Source organism: Lepidochelys kempii, chromosome 10, assembly GCF_965140265.1.
Source record: "Lepidochelys kempii isolate rLepKem1 chromosome 10, rLepKem1.hap2, whole genome shotgun sequence".
Taxonomy (NCBI): Eukaryota; Metazoa; Chordata; order Testudines; family Cheloniidae; genus Lepidochelys; species Lepidochelys kempii.
This window is the reverse complement of record NC_133265.1, coordinates 71,508,767-71,532,198: the sequence shown is the minus strand read 5'-3', so window position 1 is coordinate 71,532,198 and position 23,432 is coordinate 71,508,767. Positions and strand designations below refer to the sequence as shown.

Genomic DNA, 23,432 nt, shown 5'->3' with positions numbered 1-23,432 from the left:
AAACAGGCTAAGTCTGAACTTAAAATAGGGTAAGGAGGTACGCCTGCCAGTGACACATTTCCAAGTCACTTCATCCAACAATATCTGCCTGGTCCTGAATTTAGAAGTCCTCTACCCCAACCTCCTGCTATGACTTCATTAGCACTTAGCAGTGGACGGGATTCAATTCCTTTCATTAGTGATTATCAGCAGCTGCAGGAGAAATGCAGAATTTTGAACTCAGGTCTTGGGTGCACAAAGCCTTTTAGTTCTTCTTTACAACACACCAGGCCAAAGTGTGTTCACAGTTACATGAGTGCTCTGTCCCACTGTTTCTGGAATGTGCGCATATATGCTTTGTGCATACTGCCCAAATTGACTTGGGACTGTTCTGAGTTGCCTTCTCAGAAGGTTAGAGGTATGTTCCACCTGAGTGCCTGGGCTGATGTTCCGACCTATCTCATAGTGCTGCTGGAGGCCAGGGCATCTTCTATTTACTGACACCATGCCTGTACCGATCACTTTTCCGGCATTTCTTCAGTTTTACCGTGTTGCCAGCTTGTTCCTGTTTGCTGGACTGTGACTTTCACTGTCACAGACTCCTCTCCATCGCTATTGTTCAGCTCTGTGGTATCCCTGCTGACTGTGGTGTTAGGCTTCATGCACTGGTTACCTTTCTTCCACAGTAGCATTTCCACCAGCTGGTTTGGCAGCATTGCTGTCACCTGCGCACCTCAGAACTCCTCCCCTCACTGGCTACACACCCTCATTTCAGGGAAGCTGGTCACGGGGACATTGTGCTCTGTGTAGTGTGTGCGCTTATTGCTTTGTGGGGGGGCACATTCCTTCTAAGGGCCCTGATAGGTTTGCTCTGTGACAGTCCTGCACCCCTTCTTGAGCAGAGCCTGCCAATCATTCTGAACCACATAGAGAGTCTGTAACACCAAAGTCCATTTGGCTGCTCAATTCATTCCATTTGTGACCTGAACAGGCTTGGAACACAGATCTCCAGAGATGAAAGGAGAAGTGAATTAACCTCAGTGCATCTCCTACAGCAATCACCCTCCGCATAATTACTTCTTCAAATCAGTCTCTAACCACGAGCAGTTCAATTTCCCCTCTTCCTGTAACAGGCAGTATATTAACTGTATGTTTTATAAATCATTCCACCTATGTTCCTGTAAAGTCTCATAGAAACAACCGTACACACTACTGTCTTTGCTCAGTACCAATGTTGCCTTCAGGGCCCGGTACCTGTTTGTGGTGAGAAAGAGATTTTAGATATATATACACATGGCTTTAAACACCACATTAAATGTGAAATTAGTACTGAACTCTTCAGTCTCTTTCCAGTAATGACATTTTATGTTGTGGTGAGAGAATCAAGAACTTTGCATGGTAGGTGACTACTGAGTCCCTTTCAGGAGGCATGACGTCTCCCAAGGGTGTTTGGCACCACACGCTGGGAAAGTGATAACATCCTGACAGGTTAGGTGAGACGGGTTTTGGAGGCGGGGTGGAGGGTTTAAACGGCAAGTGTTTATCTACACAGTTGCAACTTGTAATAATAAGGGCTTGTTATCAGTGGACCATTTCCAGGACAATGGAGATATCAAAAGTCATAGTCTCCAGCAGAGGAAATGGATAGGTTTGAGTTTAAAGAGCACTGAGCTAATCCATCTCAGAAGAGCCTCAGTTGTATGAAGTGAAATGTTAGCTGTTTCCTGACCATGGGAACAGCATGGGAGAAGGATAACCCAGACTTCTGAGGGAAGCAGAGCTTGGAAATTGTGAGGGTAGAGACCATTTGGAAAACTTTCCTTTTACTCAAGAAGTATCTTTTTTCCTCTTCCTTGGTTGTCTCTCAGAGGATCTCAGGGAATGGAAGGAGGCAGAGTTCCCTAGCATTTAGAGCAGATGACTGACATCAGTAGGTTTGGGTTCTGTGCTCCTGGCTCCAGTTCTGCCTTGTCATGTGCCCTTAGACAAGTCTTTTGGCTTCTCTGTGCCTTAGTGGATTCACCTTCCCTGTGTGAAATGTGGATAATACTCCAGTATGTTGCAGAGGTGTTGTGATACTTAATTAATGGACTGGATTCTCTGGACCAGTGGGAGGGAGACAGTTATATGGGAAGTTCAGGCATGTATACACACACCATGGGAGGATAGGCAGCAGTACCACTGCTGTCCTCTTCTTTGAGAGCAATTCCTAAGGGCATGAGTGAGGCTCCATAGTAGGGCTGCCTGAGAGGTGCATTGAACCAATATTTCTGTCATGTGCCCTTGTCCGCTCCCCAGCCAGCTGTGGCCTTTCTCTGTACTGCACCAGTAAAGCAGCTCCAGTTCCAGATCACCAGCAAAGCAAGACGCTTTGCACCATTGTTACCCCTCTCCAGGCAGTTTCCATTCGTGGAATCCAGGCAGTGAATCAAACCCAATATCTATAAACTGCCTAGAGATCCTGGCATGAAAGACACCACAGACATGGTGCTGCTGCTGATTATGATGATGCAGCAACACTCCTCACTCATTGTCCAATCAAGGGATATCCTCAGAGCTCAGAGTAAGGGTGTTAGCACATGTGTCCTTGCCGTATTCCAACTCAGGTAATTACATTCTGCCTCCCTTAAATTCCCCTGGCTGTTTCATTTGGACATGGAAATCTTCCCTTCCTGCCCTAAACTGTCATGTACTGTTGCAATGACTTTTAAAGAGCTGCTGCATCCTACCATAGAGGTGGCTGCAGATTAATTGGTGGGTGGATCCTCAACTGTCGTAAATCAATGTGGCTCTATTAACTTCAGTAGAGCATTGCCAATTTGATACCAGCTAAGGATCTGTCCCACAGTTTGTAAAACACTTTGGAATCCTTCAAGCTGCAAGGGCTCTCTGTACAGTAAATTGATTATTATTATTTTATTATATATGCAAGTCCGTTGTGGGATCCAGAAGGCATTTGCTGGTGGGAGATAATGGGCTAAAAGAGTCCTGATAAAACTGCCCAGTAATATCATCTTTGATTCCTTGCAGGGTAAAACATCATCCTTCCTGTCCCTTCTGTGTGTACAACACTTCATATCTATTAAGTGTCTTACTTTTTTCATCTAGACTGATATCTGGTCTGATCTGATCTGGTCTTAGTGGATTTTTCTAGCCTGCTGCTGGAGAGATGTATGAAGTTTTCAAACAAAGTTTAAGGCTTAAGGTAACATCTGAAATATAGATTTTAGAAATCACCTTGGCAGTGTTTCTTGACAGGCTACTTTTGGAGCTAAGCTGATTATCCATCTTGCCTCAGAGACGCTTTTCTCCATGATACTGAAGTGCCTGTATCACATATCACTAAACCTGACATAGTTTATCTGCAGGTTGGCCATGCAGAAAAGGGGAAAAGCCGGCACAGGCTTGGCAAACTATGGGTAAAACCAAATGCACTCTGATTCTGCTGCTCCAAATCTGTATTGCTATTCCCCACCACTACCAGAACAAACCCAGAACTGGCCTTCTCCCTCAGCACCAGCCATAGCTCTCCAGAGGCTTCATGCTACTGGTGATGCTAGCGTATATGGCACCAAGACAGAACTGACACAACAAAAAGAATCCCAAGAGAAAACCACATAGCAATGATTCCATACTGACAAGAAACGGACCCTGGGCTCCATCCCATTCCCTGGAGTGCAGTAGCTCTTGTTTGTATTGATTGCGAGGAATGGGTATACTCCACCCAAAAGATATCTCTTCTGTAAGTGTGTGCATAAGTTCTAGCATTTATATTTTCATTCCAACTATTTGTGTTTGTATTTATGATTTTCCTGGGGTTTGTCAATGCCTCGGGGAACAATTTATGGGCCAGAATAATTCACGATCTGCTCCCCTCCTAGTGTTTCAGCTCCTTGATGACGGAAACCACCATGAGAAGAGCAGATGTCACTTTATTTGGGTGCCATAAAAGGCTCCCTGAAGCAAAGGAAAGAAATGAAGACCTAGAAAAACATAAACATAAAAGCAAATGCCAAGAAATTCAGGTTTCTCCAAACAAGGATATATTTGGGTTTCAGTGGCACTGGAATGCACAATTCCTAATTCTTTGTAACATGGATTTCTAGCTTTGATACCATGGAACATTTACAAACAGGCCAGTTAGAGAGTTCAGAATCACAGGGCAAGCTGGCCACAGAGACTGGCAACACATTACACTTTTGGGCCGTCTCAAATTGTTCGTCGAAACTGAAGGGGTTTTCCATGGGCTGAATATTCTCCCCCTCACTTTACTGCAGCCAGATATTTTCATCGCTGTTGAGGATTACAGTATTTCCCTTTGAGCCTCTGAGCCCCCCTCCCTACTGTTTATACCAGTCGGAGTCCTGGGTGCCCATCACTTCTCCGGCTCTGATCCTACCTTCCTGTCTCTGGTGAACTCATGAAAATTCACCAGTTTCCCTAATGGAGCTGGGCATTTACTAATTTCTGTACTAAAATCTGTCTTTGTGAGTGGGAGATTTGGTCCTCTGTCAGGCCAGGCTGAGGCAATCCAGGGCTTTAGGCACGCTGTGACACAGCCCTCCTGCCCCCAGCTCGACTCCCTCACTACAGGCCTGCAATCTATGTGAAGTGGTAGTGGCAGCTGCCTTTTCCTCCCCCGCATCCTTCCCAGAGGCATGAAGGCCCCCTTAACCCACCAGGAATGGGCATCCTCTCATCAGGAGCAGCAAGATTGACAGCACAAATTGTTTTTCCCCAGAGAGGCAGAGGTGGCTAGCGTGCAGGGGCCACACACACTCACCTCTGTTGGGGTGGTCTTGGCAAGGTTCTCCAGAACGGTGGGTCTTGGAGTTACCACCTCTTCAAGATGCACGGGGAAGATCATCCCTCTCAAAGCTGTTGTTTCAGACTGTCTGCAAACTCAGGCAGATGACACTGCATTGGTTACACTCAGTCACATTTTCAAGGTTTTCTGCACAATTATGAGAGCTATAATTTTTTTTTGATAAAAAGGAAAGTGTAACCACATGACTCTTGGAGCTGGAGTCCTAGACATGGGCCTTTAGGGCCTATGCCCCACTCCATTCCTGCCTTCAATCACATTTGTTAATATATATAAATTATTCTTATCCTTATGGTAGCACCAAGAGGCTCCTACCTAGATTGAGGTTTCATTGTGCCACGTGCTGTATACACACCTAGGAAGAGACTGTCGCTGCCCCAAAGAATTTACAATCTAAAAAGACAAGCCAGTCTAAGGGTAGAAGAAAATAAGTATTATTCCCATGGTAATGGATAACTGAGGCCCAAACAGATAACCTCAGCTGATTGGGGTACAGCCAGGAACTGAACCACCATTTCTTGAATGCCAATTTAGTGCACTAGCCACAAGACTAACCTTTTTTCTTGATGCAGAAATAGACACCTCTTTCCACCTAAATACTTCCTTAGCAAGAACTGGCCTTTCAGCACCTGTGTCTCTAAATCAGAGGGTGACATTATATGCCCAGGGTGGTTCTCCATGGAATGATTGTTTTACTGCTACACAAGCTGTGCTCTAATTAGTTCCATCTATCCAAGTACATAGCCCATTTTGATTAAATGAATACTTCTCAAGTTCTCTCAGTTTGTGTTGCCGCTGCATTAACTCAGAATTTCCTTTCATTTGTGATTGTGTTAACATTCTTTTAGCATTTTTAGTAAGTGCTTAGATTCCATTTTTATAGCAAGAGTTAATGGTGTCGTGTAATTGGGATTTTAAGTTATGACTGATAAAACCCCCAGTAAAGTGAAAATTCAAGAATAGTGTTTGTAAAATATACAGTGAAATTACCTCCCTTTTTTTTTTTCAGTAATTGTCTCTGTTGGGAACTGATGGACACTAAAATTCTCTCCAACATGCTGGAAACGTATTCCCAGGAATGCAGAATTTCTATTCTCTATATAATCCAAGGAAAACAAATTTTAAACAACGATCAGAAATTATATTTACTCAGAAAAAGCCATAATGTACTTTACAGTAAATACAGAAAATCTGAAAAAACAATCTCTAAAACCAGAAAGCATAAATGTCATTTTTTTATTCATAGTAGCAGCAAATGCAAGAATTAGGAGATATAATGTACAGATTATTAATTAATAGCAATGCCATCTCCGGTGGATGCTTTACCATTTGCCATTGATTTCTTTATGATGTAGTGCCATCTCCACAGACTTGCAGCAACATAGTTTGCTTTTCTCTTTCCTCTTCCGAATGGGAGACATTCACCCCTATACAGAGGAGCTGTGCACTATGTAAATTCCACTTAAGCCTCATTGGAAAACTAAAGTAGGACGTAGGGTGAACTTCACCCATGTGCTAATCTTCTACACAGGGGTGATTTTCACCCATTGTGATTAACGACAGGCAAGCATCATACGGTATGGAGAAGCTGAAGTGCAGAGGCATGCAAAAAAATTGTACATACAAATAAGGTTAAGCAACTTTCTTGGTTTGGTTCAAATTTTGGGCCAAAAAAATCAGGTTGAAATCACTTTTGGGATCCATTGAGATGACGAGTGAAAGTTCAGGTTTTGTTTGGTTCAGATTTGGTTGATATCTTGAGAGAAGATTTAGGGTCAGGCTGTGGGCAGAACTTTCAGCCTGATCCCATTTTTTAATTAAAAATATTTGCATCCTTGAAAATTAAATATTTGCATCCTTAATTCTAAAGTTGTCTCTGATGGCAGAAACCTCATGTGTTTCCATCACAAATCTGACCACCTTCTGCTTCCAGTGCAAGGCACATTCCTCTGATCCTATGTTCATTAACATACATATATACACACACAAATCACTTCACTGTATATACGTCTTACCCTTGGGAGAGGATGAGAGAACAAAACATGTCACATATTAGTCACGTTGTTTCATATGTTGTTGGGTGGTGCTCAGACACTACAATTATGAGCACAGTATAAAAACCTATATAGAACAGAATAAAATAGAATTTCTTCTGGGACGGCATTTCTGGCAGCTTTGTTTTGGATTCATCCTGAGAACTCTGAGGCAACATAAGGCCCTTTTAAGAGGAAATGTGGTTATCACAGAAAAGACTCTCTCACAAAGAGAAATCAGTATCCATAGAGCTGCTTTTCTCACTTTAAGGAGCTGATTTTGAAAGGGACCTCAAAGCAGCCTCCCATTTGCTCTGCACCTGCAATTCAAGTATTTGTAGTGCAAATATTTGTAGGTACAATGGATGTAATTTAGTCATTTACCTTAGTTGCTAGTGCAATCAGGTTGTGAGACATCTGCATGGCATCAGTTTCACCAGCACATATTTGCATGTGAAGTTATTCACTCCTGCAAAACTTGGATCACAAAATAGAGATGCAGCTTCTAAAACTCAGTTCATCAGGCCTTGTCTACATTGCAGACTTTTGGTGGCAAAGGACAGCTTTTGGCAGCAAAACAGTCTACACACTGCAGTGCCACTTTTGGCCGGTAAACAAAACCACCTCGATGAGAGGCGTTAAGCCTTTTGTGGCAAAGATAAAATGACAAAGCATCAGTGTAGATGCTGCCCTTCATTATATTGCCAGAACTGGCCTCCCCCAGTATCCCACAATGCCCGCCGTGACTGCTCTGCTCATTGTTTTGAACTTGGCTGCCCTGCAAGCATGCACCCCTCGCCTTTCAAGGCTCCCTGAAGTTCTGACAGCTCAGCATGCTACTCTGCTCTGGGAACAGAGAGCTCCTGCTCTCTCCCACACAATGAACACAGAGGCAGGCAGGCAGGAGCCAGTGTGTGTGTGAGAGAGAGAGACTGCTGTGCTGTCAAGGAGGGAGGTGGGGGCTGATGTTAGGGGTTCCCCCTCTCCCCCTGCCTCAGGACTGGTTGCTTTCGGCGGCTGTCTGAACTTAGAGACAGCATGCTGACACACTCACTCTCCCGCAACACAGATACTGTCTCTGTCTCCCCCCACCCCGCACACACACACTGCCTATCACTCACTCTCCCCCCTTCCCCCACACAAACTTCAGTTGAAAAGCAGCTGCCAATCTTGTAGGATGCCCATGGAACGATGGGATTGAGAAACCTGCATCGCGTGACACTCTGCCTGCCCCACGACGCATTGCAAACCCTTCCCAAAGCATCCTGCCGCCAGTTGCACAGTGTGATAGCTACCCACAGTGCACGGCTCTCTCTATCGATGCAAGAGCTGCTAGTGCAAATGCGCTCTGCCGACACAAGGAGCATAGTGTGGACATGCAACAGCCATAGGTGCCAACGCCCTGGGTGCTCCGGGGCTGGAGCACCCACGGGAAAAAATTAGTGGGTGCTCAGCATGCACCAGCAGCCAAGTTCCCCTCACCCCCTGCCCCCACCTCTTCCTCCCCTGAGTGCACCGCGTCCCAGCTCCCGGCCTACCTCCCAGCACTTCCCTCCCAGCTGCCACCAAACAGCTGTTTGGCAGCGTTAGCAGGGCAGGGATTTGGCGAAGGAGTTGGAATAGGGCAGGGAGGAGGCAGAGTTGGGATAGGGGTTGGAATGGGGGCAAGATAGGGTTGGGAAGAGGCGGGGCAGGGGCGTAGCCTCATGGAAGGGGTGGAGTGGGGGCCACACCACGGGCAGAGGGGGGTCGAGCACCCACAGGAAAGAGGGGAAGTCAGGGCCTATGGTAACAGCGGTTAAATTAAAAGTCTTTAATTAAAGTGGCATAACTTTTGGAGACAAAAATCTGCAGTGTAGACATAGCCTAAATGTCTTGGCCATCCTAAAACTCTTAGCTTTCAAAACCCCAAAATCCTTTAAGCCCCTCAGAGATCTAGGGGTTCAGTGGTGGAATTTTGAAGTTAAATCTATGGGGCCAAATCGTCAGTGAGGGTGATGACAGTGAAGCCACATGGAGCTGCACCAGCTGAGGCTCTCTAGCCCAGAATAATCTGAATGACTTTCATTATTTATTCTAAAAAGCAGGGAAGTGTAGCATCAAAGCCAAAATCCTTAAACTTCCTTTATTCCCCCCCACACTCTGCCAGTGATTCAATTACTAAAAGCACCCATCAGCAATTATGAGAAATCTAATCATCTTACTGTACCAGTCTGGATGATTGCTATGTGATATCAATAACATGATCATCATTTTTTAACAGAATCTGTTCTGGAACTAGACATTGTAACAAAGTGTCTGATACAAGCTCCAAAGCATATTTTCCAAAGCCCTAGCATTATGCAATGGCTTAATGGTTTTCAATATTTTTTAATAAATACGTTCAACTCAGATGGGTACTAGACGCCTCATGTTTTTGCAAGCAGTTCAGTCCATACAAATTGGAAATGGCAGTGACTCTGGAAGCACAGCCTCAGAAAGCACTACATCTAGGAGTGAAATCACAGCATTGTACATTTCTGATTGGCTGATGCCAGGCTGTCACATTCCCCTTGTCTGCCCTCCATCCCCCAAGTGCTTTCTTTAATGATGATTTTTACTGAATGTTACAAGTTCATGATGAGCCAGACTCCGATGATATGGACTTCACTGGGGCTAATCATGGAGTTAAGGACTATTCAGCTGAGCGAGGGTATCAAAATCTGGCCTAGTGGCAGCAGAATGGGTAAATTAAGCTTTTGATAGTACCTCTCCAGTGGAGTTTGGGTATTCAAATGATTTAGGCCTCTCATTATGCACTAGGGTGACCAGATGTCCTGTTTTATTGGGACAGTCCCGATTTTTGGGTCTTTTTCTTATATAGGCTTCTATTACCCCCCACCCCCTGTCCCGATTTTTCACATTTGCTGTCTGGTCACCCTATTCTGTACACTGGGCCAGCTCCTCTACTGGTGTAAACTGGCATAGCTCCATTAACTTAAATATCTAGATTTAGCACAATGTCGTCTGAAACAGACAAACTCCATTGCACCCTGCCAATTGAGATCCATGCTGGAATCAGAACTCCAGTTCGGCTTTCAGCTGCCATACTGATGGTGGTGCTGTTGCTATCACTTGGGTGCACATTGCCAGACTGACAAGTTTGCCATCAGGTCCTGTGTGTTTCAAAGCTAACTCGCCCATCCCAGCTGTCCTGAAGTGGGAAGAGGATATCAAAGAGTGATGTCAGAGCGAAGCCTGAGTTCACATCACTACGCCGAGAAACACACATGATTCCCATAGATACTCTCGTGTAGTCTTTCAGGTGTTTGTGCTGAAATTTAATTGGAGTGGAAAAAATAAAAGAGGGAGTATGGAGAAGAAAACAAGAAAGAAAATGAGTTAGCTGTGGGGATCAGCACCAAGCCTTGTAGCTCTTTGTTTAGCGTCTGACTTGCATCTGTTCAAGTCGGTTTGTTTTATTAATGCTTACTGGCCTAAAGCTAAGAGAGTGATGTTAAAGATTCAATGTTAGCACAACACTGACATATAGATTTGTTTTCCATGAGAAAGAAATTAACAGTCACACGTAAGATTGAACCCAGAGCCCTTGGCTTTTCTGTCCGCCCAGTTTAAGGATTGGCTCAGAGGTGGAGAATGATACATGTGGATTTATTGGTCTGTCCTATCAGCCTAGAACAGGGTGGAGAGCTTTGGCATGCAGGAAGGTTGGTTAACATCTAGCCAGTGGCCTTCATATGAATGAATAATTCTTCTCTCCCTCCTCCCCAAACCTGCACTTCAGAGAAGAGTTCCTGTAACCTTGGTGGCAACCTGGTGATTTAGGGGCCAGGGAGCTTTCCTCCGGCATGCACATATCAGTTAACAATCACTGTGCTGGGAGTCATCTCCTGAGCTGCTGCTGCAATTCATTCTTTTAGGGTTTATCATTTCTCTTGGAAATGTGTATAGACAGGACAATCTCCCCCTCAAAGCACTAAAGGGCTATTCCTCTTTGTAAAGAGATCTGCAAACCGGGCACCTCCCACCTATCTCCCTGTTCAAAGGTTTAAGACCATGGGTATGGCAACATATTGTGTTACAACTAGGATAGGTTAATAGGATAGGAAAGGGTAGGAAAATTACACGCACCTTCAACCCTCTCCCTGCCAAACAACATAAAAAAATCTCCAGAATCCTGACTCTGAACTGTTTGTTTATTTTCATAAAAGTGCAGTTAACTTTTTCCCCCCACATTTTTGCTGTTGTGCCTGAACTTCCTGGGTCCAACCAGGGCAGGAACTAGAAGCACTGAAAGGTGATATTTAAGGCTTATCTGGTGCAATATCCAGCTGATCAGAAACAGAAGGTCCTGGAAAAACTCATGGAAAAAGCTATCATCGGGAGACTTCATTTCTATATTGGCAGACCCAGTGGCTTGGAGAAACACCAGAACTATCAGATACCTGTCCTCTGAACCTTGGAAAGGATTATCCATTATTCCCTTACCAACTCACTTCCCTCTCCCCTCCGTTGCCTTCAAGTCTGAATTATCTATCCTCAGGGAGTGAGAAGGGAGAATTTTATGCAGATTTGAATATTTGCTTTTCTTTAATGATTTAGGTGGGTGTTGCAGTCCCACTGTGACCTTCCTGGGTCGCCAAGTAGTGTAATAAATACGTTAGCAAAATAATAAATTAATTATTCTTAAACCACTCCTAATATCCTTGTCTGTTTCCCTCCCTGTCCAGAATGTAGCTGTAATCCCACCGCAAGGGGCTTCTAATGGCATCATAATACACAAGAGTGTTGCTCAAGTCACCAGAACCTCTGAGTTGGAATGGCAGCCTGAATTTATATATACCTTTGTGGGGGGAAGACTTTATTTAATATTATATACAGTTTAAAAATAGTCATCCCCCAAGCCTTTTTTCTCCCCCTTCAATATTTCCTGCCCCACTCACCAGTATACCCGTTATCTTCTTTTTTGTCAACTGATTTTGGTCTGGCCTGTCTCTCTCATTCCCAGCTTGCATCCCAATTCATCTTCATTCTCATCACCATTTTGACTTTCAAGGCTATTTAACATCCCAATAGGGATGTAGTGAGATTTGCAGGCTCTACTTTCCTGCTGCGCCAACGCCAGTGACCGGCTAAGTACCCACTCAGAAGAAGGATGGAAACAGCTCATTTTTAGAAGACTATCAAAAGTGTTTACAGGTAATAATAAAATGCCTCCCAAGCCTGAATTAACATTAGGGGACAGTGTAGGCCAGGAATCTGCATGCTGTCCTTGTATTAATAGTCTCCCCAGTGTGAACAGTCTCCCCTCCCCTCCAAACGATGAAGCCTCACATGTTCCACACAGATCTAACCGGTGCACCAAGCATCCATTTTTAATCTTGCCAAATCAGTTACAAACATTACAGGCTGCAATTACCTTGGGAACTCCTGAAAAACTAATTAGTACAAGTCCTAACGATGAATTACACCTTTCCTTTGGCTTTATGCAGCAGAAAATGTGTGCTCCAAAAGAGCCCACGCATTGCTCAGCCACAGCAGATAGAATCCTGAGGCGGCTCTGAATTATCAGCGTGTGCTTATCAAAGGATGGCCGCAGTGGGCTGAAAGCCAGGGCACCTGGCTTGCCCAGGGCTCAGCTCAGCATTTTAAGTAGGTGTTATAAGATGTAAAAAGTCCTGGAAAAGTGTCCCACTGGAATGGAGATCCAATGGGAACTGGCAGAGTTCTATCGTTGTCATCTACTCCATGGGAACAAAGCAGGCTAACAAGATGGGTCTCTATGCTGGAGACAGCTTGTATCGCTGTCCAGCTGACACTCTCATTCAGTGATGTGAGGATTTAAACAGTCCTCCTTGGATATATGGATGGATCAGCCTGACCTAGATCCATGGGGAACCAGGGAAATTAAAGGGAAGGAATGGGGTGATCTTAAAAATGAACTCCATTGCTGAGGCTGAAGATAAGAGACTGTTAGACAAGCCCCAAAGGGTAGAGTTGATTCAGTAACTGTCAAGGTCTAATTCTGGCATTGTATTTCTTCCAGGAGTGTATGTCCTTTAATTAAAGACACCGTCGGAGGCAAGTGTGTCCACTTACACCCTAACATAAACTTCATGAAAATGTTAAGAGCCGAAGTCTGCCCTTGGATGGCCACACTCAAGTCTGAAGAATAATTATATTTGATTTAGGTTAAATGTATGTATGACATATATTGTGTTATGGATGTGCCTGGCTCCTTACAGAGCAGAAAATGGCCTTGTCCCTGCCATGAGGAGCTTGAGGTATAGGTCAGGACTGGAACAAACAACAACAGAGGGAAGGCTTGGGGGAATGGGGAGGATGAGGGCAAAGGCAGTATGATCACAGGGAGGCTATTGCATGCATCTTGAGGCATGCAAAGATTTATTTGTTTGTTGGCACTTCCCCACAGGGAACTGTTAATGTAATCAACTTCAGTAATGAACCCTACTCCTCCTCCTAGTCTCCCTTCTTAGTCATGGTGCTTAGCCATCATGGTCCAGCTCTTGCTTCTTTGAAGTCAGTGGAAAACCTTCCATTTACTTCACTAGTCAGGCCGTAGGTGACGGACAGGGGAAAAACAAGGCTACTTTTGACTGACTAGAGTAATTCCCCTAAAAGTCCTGTCAAAATCAAGGTCAGGTAGCAACCCTAAATGGAAATCACCAAATGAGTAAAAGGGACATCTGCAAGGAGCCAGTTCTCTCCAGCAGTAGACAATAAAACAAGTTTTGCTTTTGATCCAGTCCGTTAAAATATGGATGACTGGGTGACCTGCCAGAAAAATAAAATGTGACTGCAACATCCCTAGAAATGCCCTGGGGAGCTCTCTTTCCCCCCTCTGCCTAGATGTATACATACAGGTAAAGAGTAATTGTTTGCAGAGCATAGATCAGCTGTCATTTCCTTGTACAATGTGTGGCTGCATTTCATCAACAAGAACGACACGTCATATTTTCTTTTGTGGAATTTGGCAGAACAACTGACTTCTGAGGTTTGGTGCCCAGCTGTGATGTAATGAGGGCGGCAGCTTAAAATGCAAGGTGGGAGGCAACTGAAAGAAACAATCCAGAGTAAAATCGAAAAGCCAGAGAATGTTGCCTTGAAGGGAAGTGATGGCCTTTTCCTCCCCTCCTCTTCTTGTTAAATCACTGAACATGCAGAATTCTTTCACGCAACACAAAGCTCCCTTTTCACAGAAAGTAAACAAATACGTACGCACACAAAAGCAGAGCTAATTAAGATCAAGTCATATATCAATAAATATGCAAATTAAAAATCAAAACAAAGAAATTCTATTTATCACATCAGAAAGTTGCAAATTGCTGTTGAGGCTCCTGTAGGCTGCACTAGATGAGGTGACGGGGCTATACGTTTTACATTAGTAGGCCAGCTAACACGTGCGTGTGTTTTCATTGTGATAGCTGGGGCCTCACCCACTGTAGCTATATCACCCCTCCCTTCCTCTGTACCATGTCAGCATTCAGTGCTATTAATAAACTGTATTTGCCTTCAAGTTCCCTAATGTAATGTCACTGGTTTTCCCTTCTGTTTACCTTCCATAAAACAATATCATCATTCTTTGGTGAATCTGTCTCTCATCTCTTGCTTTTTCCAGCCCTTAAAAAAAATTGGGATTGGAAAAAAACCCAGTGCTCTGTGCACTAATATACATGCCGCCAGGGTTGTTCATTACCAAGTCTCACAATTTGCATTCTCTCCTGAGGGAGCAAGGCTGTGTGATGTGGAAAGCAGGCACCTCCTAATGATTTTGGCCCCTTCATTAGTGGGATTGTGACCTGCTCCCCAGCAGGCTCCATGTTGCCATCTTTTTGAAGAACCTCTATTCTGCTTGTTTGAACTGACCCATTTGTATTGCTTTGTTTTATGGTCTAAGACACCTACCGTAGACGGTGAATTATTTGGATGGAAAATTCTGCATATCAGAGAGATGTGAGGGGAATTGGCTGGTTTGGGGACATTGGTAATGCGACAAGAGCCTTTCAGCTCCTAAGTCACAGGTGTGATTATTGCTTGTGATGGTAGTGATAAAACATTGGTACTATCTAACCGCTATTTGGTAGCCCTGTATGTGAATTGAGCTGGTGGTAACAGTCCATTTCCTTGTGAACATGTGCACAAATCATCATAGCTATTACCACAGGTAGTGCTAGTTGTTTGTTGGCCTGCAAAGAAGCCAAGGACTGAATGATGCACGGAGACAGAACACTTCTCAGACCCTTGGAGGTGGACTATCCAAGTCTAGGTTGGAACACAGCAGCAGTGGAAGTATAGGGAAGCTTTCGCTGCTGCTGCTGTCTTTGCTGTAGTTACTCTGGCTAGAGAAGGGGAAATTCAGTCTCTGGGGCTGTCAGTCTGTCTCCCTTCACCTGCACTAAAATTCCCAGGAAATAAAAGCAGGGAGATGTACATTCTGAAATACCCAGAAGCTGTTTCTGCCAACAGGCATTGCTATCTGGTTACCAACCTGAAGCAACTGCACTAATCTGAGAAAAATTTCTCCAAATCAGCACTCATGTAACGGATTGAGAATTTGGTCCAGTGTCTCCAAGCTCCATTTCCTTTCTAACAAGTCGCCATGTCTTTATGCACTCATTCTCAGCTGATCTGTGCAACTGGCAGAACCTTCACGTACCTGAGTGACTGGAAAGGACCTTCATATAACACCATGGAACACCATTCAGAAGCAGCAACTGGTGCAGAATTCAGAGGCATGCCCACTCGGTTGCTTGGGCTGTAAGGAACATATTATACCAATTATCCCAAAGCTGCACTTCACATTTGTTCCTGGGTGCAAATCAAATAATTGACATGCTTCTCTAAGGCCTTGGGTGCATTGGTTTGATGTGATAGACTGCCTGGCTACTCATATAGGGCCTGATAATGCATGCGGCAGTCTATGACAGCCTTTCCATTGACTTAAATGGACTTTGGAACAAGTCTTTCTTGCTGCTGCCATTGATAAGTCCCCAGATGTGAACACCTAGTGCTGTTGTCAAGGCATTTTCCGTGGTGGGTCATCAACTGTAGATCTTGCTTTCATTTTCGTTCACCCAAGCCTGGGTCTGTTGACCATGAGAACGTATTGTAAGGTCTGTCTCTTTCCTCAGGCTTTTGCCTGTTTGCGGGGTGATTATGGCAAGATCTGAGGTTTCGCATTGGGGCAGCAATCTTCACTGTTAATATTGCTCTGCATGTTGTGTATACACATAGTTTATACAGTTCCCATAGCCTATATTGATGGGGGCTTTTATCAACTGAAAAATGCATACAAATAAGGTTATGGAGAAATAGGCCTCAGAATTGGTGAGGGAGAAGTTGTTCCTGGATATACTGGTGCTGCAGGTGAGTCTGAGTCTCTTCTCTAGAGCACAGGTGGTTGATTCAGCGTGGGAGCAACTAAATCCCATCACTACATCATAGGTGTCTGAATTCCAGTGTATCCAAGAAGCTTATTGAAACTAGACAGATAATGTTCATAGTCTTTTTTTCTTTTCTTTTTCAAAATTTCTTTATTTCTTTATTTTGACAATCACAGAGAAGAAGCAGCATAGTTTAAAAATGAAAGGGTCTGATTTCCCCTGAGTTTTTTACTCTTTTTTGAATACTGTCATGGTAGACTGAGTAATTTGTGCCGTTCCTGTGTATTTCAAAAAAAAATCGAAGTCCTCTGGCCGTCCTCTGCACAGAAAGCTGAGATGGTTTTTAAGTCGTGTGTTACAAAAATTGTGGGGGGTTTTCCATGTCCCGTGCACACTTTCACTTTTGAGCTCCTTCCAACCCAGATTTCAGGGAAGGTTGAAGGGAAGCCAGAAACTACAGAAGTGCATATTTTTCATTTATTTGTTTTTAAGCTACACAGACCTATTAAGCAGGTGGAGAATCCCTATACAGAACAACCCTGAAGTGAGTGAAGCTAAAGATCAGCAGGGGAAGGAGTGGGTATTGCTAGATAGTGTTTGTTTTTGTTTGCAAAGCAGCCCATACACAGTTAAGATCTGGAGGCTCAAGTGAGGAAAACCTTACATTTTTCTGGAGTGCAGAGCAGTAAGAAAAGAGATCCATATACCCAACAGCAACGCTCTAAACCTTCAGCATGTTCAAAAACCTCAGATGCTGGAACTGATTTGAGATGGCTGAGAGGTGGGAAAGTATTGTGGTAACTGACATGCAAATGAGCAGAGCTCACATTAAAGCTATGTATTGTCCATCTGCCAAGCCATTCATTGCTCCCAACCTGGGACAGATTAGAAGCACTGACCTAGTGTGGAAGATTGTTATTCCTTTCCCAATCCCCCAAAGCAATTCACTCTCCTACCCTGAGTCAGATTAAAACCAATGATCTAGAAGTAAATGACTGTGTCCCAGTTCCCCTAATTAATCCAGTCTCCTGACCTGGGCTGGATTGAAACTGCTGACCTAGAGATGAAGGACTGTATCCTGTTTTCTAGCCCCCACAAGCTATCCGGCCCTCTTTCCAGAATGAAGGCCAGATTGGATTAAATGGGAAAGGCTTCCTATTCCCCGAGCCATCTGTCTAGTGGTTACAATTCATTCAGAAATATTTCATTCAGATATTTTTAATACAGAACATATTGAAATGAGCTTTGTGAATTCAAGTGTACGCATAGAACAGTTGTGACCATTCTTGAATGCAAATTACGAAGTAAGCTTATGGAGATCTTGAGGGAGCCTCAGCTGGTGTGACACATACTTTCAGAGAGCCAGAATAAGATGTAAATGACACCAGCTTAGATTGTCTGTGGATTCCCTTAGACTCATCTCTGAATTTGGCCCTGCTTCACAAAGACTTGTTGTGAAAAAAGATCTGTACCTTTTGAAATGACAGCGCTTCAAGTGCTGCAATCCTCCTTGTTCTTGGCATAGCTGTGGTCAATGTCTCTGGAGCTTCTACTTTCTGCTTATTCCTCCTTTTCCAAGTAACACTCTGCCATTACATAGAGCACCATACAAAGATGTCACAGTGCTTTAACCCACATGGATTAATTCGGTCTCCTACGAAATATGGAACAAACAGGATGGGGATGATGGTTAAACCAACAACCTCTTTGTAACTGGATACCATGTCTTCTCCCCCTGTGCCTTAACATGGTTTACTTAACCTTGTAAGCGCCTCAAGACAGGCACTATGTTGTCCATCTGCAAAGCACCTGGCATGCCTAGGGTACTGTATAAACAATAATAACAATAATGTGTCTGTCCCAGGAGGTATGTAAATATCAGACTCTTCATTTTCCAGATGGGAGAACAGAACAAAGAAGTGATGTGACTTTGCCACACTGTCAAAGCCAGGAATAGAACACAGGAGTCCTAACACGTAGCCCCCATGTCTAACTGCTAGACAATACCACCTCACTTTGTTGACATTCTGTCTCTTTTATGATTCCTTGGCAGGAGCAGCAGCACCAACAACCTGGAGATTGACGATGAACCTCCTTGTGGGGAAGATGTCGATTACAATACTGACAGCTGCTCTGACCAGGAAGGGGACTTCTCTGAGCTAGACGAAGAGATCCGGGAGATCTCCCTGAGGGCAGAAGGAGAGGTGGAAGAGGAGGGGGCCAGCGAGGGACAGACATGCAGTTCCAGCGTTCTTGGAGGGTTTTACATTTCCAGCCACCAAACAGCCAATAGCAAAGCTCTCCCGCTACCATCAGCGTCACTCGGCGTGTTTGCTGGGTTTGAAAGCAGCCCTGTGTAAACAGAGCTTTGACTTACCGAGCAATAAGCAAATGGGTCACTGCTCCTCTTTACCCATTTGCCGACTTCAGCTTTGTTCCCAGATGTGTTGCCCCAGTTCTGCATGGAAAACTGACTTCATATTTATGGAAAATAGAGAGAGAGAGAGAGGTTCCCTACCCTGTGCATACAGGGAGGGGTGAGCAGTCACTTGTCCATATGGTGCAATGTGAAGACTTAGGGCATTCTTATACATTGTCACCAGTGCAATCACTTTCTCTAATTTAGTTGTCTGTGGCTTCATGCAGATTGTCATGATGGTTGGTCTTTTGAGTGCCTAAGGTATGGGAGAAGAGTCCTTCACCCCAATTCCTTCCCTTACTGTCGTGACTTAGAAAATCTCAGAAGATCTTTTTCTGAAGATTTTTGGCCAGAGTTGAGATATTTGTTTCATTTTTTTGCTCTGAGGTTTTGCTGCATGTATCTGAATTCTAGGGGCCTGATCCAAAGATTACCATTGACGTTAATGGGCTTTGGATCAGGTTCTGTGTGCTTAACAACTAGCCACATTCCAACGTACCTGGAGAATCCACCACCACCACCTACAGTAGTAACCAATCCAACCAATAATTAGAATGGAGCAGATTCTCATCTGGTATAAATCAGTGTTTCTCCATTGACTTCAGTGGAGGGATGCCCATATACACCAGATATACACCAGAGGGATGGTGAAATATGTGCAGTGGCCCAATAACTGCTTCATTATATACCATTCTATTGATCCACTTCCTCCCCAGACACTCAGGAAAGAAGATGAGCTTTGAAGCATGCCTGGATGGTTCCCAAACAGAGAGTTGCCTGAGGTTCTTTCATTGTATTTTCTCAAGTATGCATCCTGAGGATCGTCCACGCTTATGGAAACACCATATGCACATGTGTTCTGGCACACTAGGCCAAATGCTGCTCTCAGGCACACTGGAATAAATGGATCAGTGAAGTCAATCAAATGACTGCAGATTTACACCAATGGACCATAGGCACCAATTTCTTCTGGTGCTGGTGGGTGCTCGACCCGGCTCTGCCCCCGGCCCTGCCCTGACTCCACCTCTGCCCTGTCCCTCCCTCCCCCATTCCAACCCCTTCTCCAAAGTCCCTGCCCCAACTCCGTCCCCTCCTTCCCCTATTGGACTCCTTCCCCAAATCCCCAACCCGGCACCGTCTCTTCCCTGTCTCCTCCCTGAGTGCACCACGTTTCCACTCCTCCACCCTCCCTCCCAGCACTTGCTATAGCTGTTTGGCGGCAGCAAGCACTGGGAGAGAGGGAGGAATGGAGATACGGCATGCTCGGGGAGGAGGCGGAGGAGGAGGCAAGGCGGGGGGTGGGGCGTGGAGCTTGGCTGCTGATGCGTGCAGAGCACAAGAGATCCACTTCCTGGACACTATGGTGCTAATAAGCGATGGTCACATAAACACCACCCTATACCGGAAACCTACTGACCGCTATTCCTACCTACATGCCTCCAGCTTTCATCCAGATCACACCACACAATCCATTGTCTACAGCCAAGCTCTTCGATACAACCGTATTTGCTCCAACCCCTCAGACAGAGACAAACACCTACAAGATCTCTATCAAGCGTTCTTACAACTACAATACCCACCTGCTGAAGTGAAGAAACAGATTGACAGAGCCAGAAGAGTACTCAGAAGTTACCTACTAGAGGACAGGCCCAACAAAGAAAATAACAGAATGCCACTAGCCATCACCTTCAGCCCCCAACTAAAACCTCTCCAACGCATCATCAAGGATCTACAACCTATCCTGAAGGACGACCCATCACTCTCACAGATCTTGGGAGACAGCCCAGTCCTTGCTTACAGACAGCCCCCCAACCTGAAGCAAATACTCACCAGCAACCACACACCACACAACAGAACCACTAACCCAGGAACCTATCTTTGCAACAAAGCCTGTTGCCAACTGTGTCCACATATCTATTCAGGGAACACCACCATAAGGCCTAATCACATCAGCCACACTATCAGAGGCTCGTTCACTTGCACATCTACCAATGTGATATATGCCATCATGTGCCAGCAATGCCCCTCTGCCATGTACATTGGTCAAACTGGACAGTCTCTAGGTAAAAGAATAAATGGATACAAATCAGACATCAAGAATTATAACATTCAAAAACCAGTCGGAGGACACTTCAATCTCTTTGGTCACTCGATTACAGACCTAAAAGTTGCAATTCTTCAACAAAAAAACTTCAAGAACAGACTCCAACGAGAGACTGCTGAATTGGAATTAATTTGCAAACTGGATACAATTAATTTAGGCTTGAATAAAGACTGGGAGTGGATGGGTCATTACACAAAGTAAAACTATTTCCCCATGTTTATTCCTCCGACCCTCCCCCCCACTGTTCCTCAGAGGTTCATGTCAACTGCTGGAAATGGCCCACCTTGATTATCACTACAAGAGCTCCCCCCCCCCAGCTCCCCTGCTGGTAATAGCTCACCTTACCTGATCACTCTCCTTACAGTCTGTATGGTAACACCCATTGTTTCATGTTCTCTGTGTATATAAATCTCCCCGCTGTATTTTGCATTGAATGCATCCGATGAAGTGAGCTGTAGCTCACAAAAGCTTATGCTCAAATAAATTTGTTAGTCTCTAATGCCACAAGTCCTCCTTTTCTTTTCTAGTTAATATTCAGTACTTTTCTTAGGGTAAGGACTCCCCTGGTGGGACACTATAATGGAACCTTCCAGAAGGAGGCAAATGTCTCTCCTCTTCAGCCTGGCCAGGATCCCTAGCATTTTATCAAGGGGAACAGTGTGGTACGCATCAGTGGTGGCAACACTTGACAGCTGCCTTAGCCAGGTTGCAATTCCAGTGGTCATTGTCTATTATTATTTATAGAGCTGTCAATTAATCACAGTTAATGCAAGTGATTAACTGAAAACAAATTAACTGGATTAAAAATAGTTGTGATTGTTTGTGTTATGGTAATGCCGAGGAGCCCTGGTCATTGACCAGGACTGCACTGTGCTAGGCGCTATACAAACATACCACACCAAGACGGTCCATGTTCCAGGGAGATTACAGTCCGACTCACTGTTAGAGCGGATCAGAAAATGAAAATCTGGTTTCCTGAAAAAAAGAGCGAATAGTTTTCATTTTGAATGGTTCAAACCTGACCCATTTTTTAAAAAAAAAAGTGATATTTTTTTAATTCAGGTTTTTTTAATCAAAACTGTCATGGAGATGGCTATTGATACCAAAAAACAAATGGTCATCAGGAAACAGAAAACATCTGTAACCATTTCATGAAAAAAAACAAAAAATCCCATTAAAAATGAATTCTGGCAAGAAAAATTGTTCTAAAAATTGTGATCAGTTGTACTCACTCTGTGTGTCTTTGTAGACCTTATGCAGACGCCTAACAAATTTGGAGTCCTCAAGGAGGCCAGGGGATTCTGCCTGATGGCTAATTGGCGAAGAAATGATAATAGGACAGATGGGCTGGAGTCAGACCTTGTGCATTGCTGAATTCCATCTCTGGGTCAAAATGGTCTCTTTCAGTCCCAAGAACAGGAAATAGCTCAGTTCTCTTAGTATTGCCTGCGAAGGCAGAAGCTTATTTTGTAGAGATTCCTCATTTATTATAGAAGAAGTTAGGAAAAAACACGACATGGCCCTGACTCTGCGATCCTAACTCTTTGCTACACATTAGAATTCACTGTTCACCTCTGTGCCTGGGGCTTTGCAGAGACAAGGATTGCCATTTCTTTCTGTGTCACGGAAACATTTAATATATAATAAAGTAATAATAAAAAAAGGAAAAATCGGTAACAGTACAAGAGTACCACAGGCAACAGATGTGCAGCTCCTGCTCTCTCTAATGTTTCTCAGGTCACATTCAGCGCAGTAAATTCTGCAAAATGTAAGGTACGGGATACAAGGTGGGATTAATTAATTAATTATTATTATATTATTTAGTATAACTAACTGTCAGGCAGCTTCAGTCAGTGGCAGCCAAATAGATGCCAAAGAGTCTCAGACTTTGCTAATGGAATCTTCCCCCTTTATAAAAATGTAATACAGGAAAATTAACCACTATAAAACCATCCAAGGATAAGAGCAATATTTAGAACTTCTCCAGCATCTTTCATTCAAAGATTTCCAAGCTTTAAGAGCCCTTCATGAATTAAGCCTCACAATACCCTTTGGGAGGTAGCTAAGCACTGTGATGAACTCAGTGGAGTTCATCTGCATTCCTCCCTCCAGTGGCTTAGATGTGTGTCACAGGCTCTACACTGCTGATGGAGATTCTCCTTAAGTTCAAATGGCACAAGCCTGTGCTGGTCCAAGAGGCTCTGAGTCCTATCCCTGCTATCTCTGTGAAGTTCCAAATGGCCGCATGGTATGTAGCAGAATAATTGCCAATGGATCCTGTGTTGCCAGTGATTTTTTCTTTTTTTGGTATCACTTCCGGATGGCTAAAAGCACCACCTGGAACCATATTTGATATGTTGCCTGCAAAGAAACTTCCCAGTGTGGGCTGAGGCTATTTCACAGTACGTTGCTGAATGACTTTCTGCCATATGACCTGGACCTGGACCTGCTCAATGGGAGCTTACTGTTTGGATTGAAGTCAGAAACACAGCTCCTTCCTATCCTGCTGAGGTTCCAGTATCCAGGTTTCTAAAGTTTCAGCCCCACACAACAGCTCTGCAAGTCTCAATCTGTCGTTCTAATTCAGCTCAAAAGACAGGCTGCCTGGGTTTTCAGAAGATGAGCTTCTTAGACAGCGCTAATTCATTAGGCATGATGTCTGCTATCA

The 23,432-nt window shown here is 44.3% G+C and overlaps 1 protein-coding gene across 1 annotated transcript in view; it reads left to right on the top strand.

Annotated features, from left to right (window-relative positions):
• The window catches only part of AGBL1 (AGBL carboxypeptidase 1), a 354,690-nt gene extending 333,436 nt beyond the window's left edge, over window positions 1-21,254 (top strand). The window contains exon 21 of the mRNA XM_073304655.1: window positions 18,295-21,254. Within this exon, the coding sequence (XP_073160756.1) occupies window positions 18,295-18,601 (307 nt within the window). The 3' untranslated portion in view covers window positions 18,602-21,254. The remainder of the gene's footprint in view (window positions 1-18,294) is intronic.
• Window positions 21,255-23,432: the final 2,178 nt, after the last annotated feature.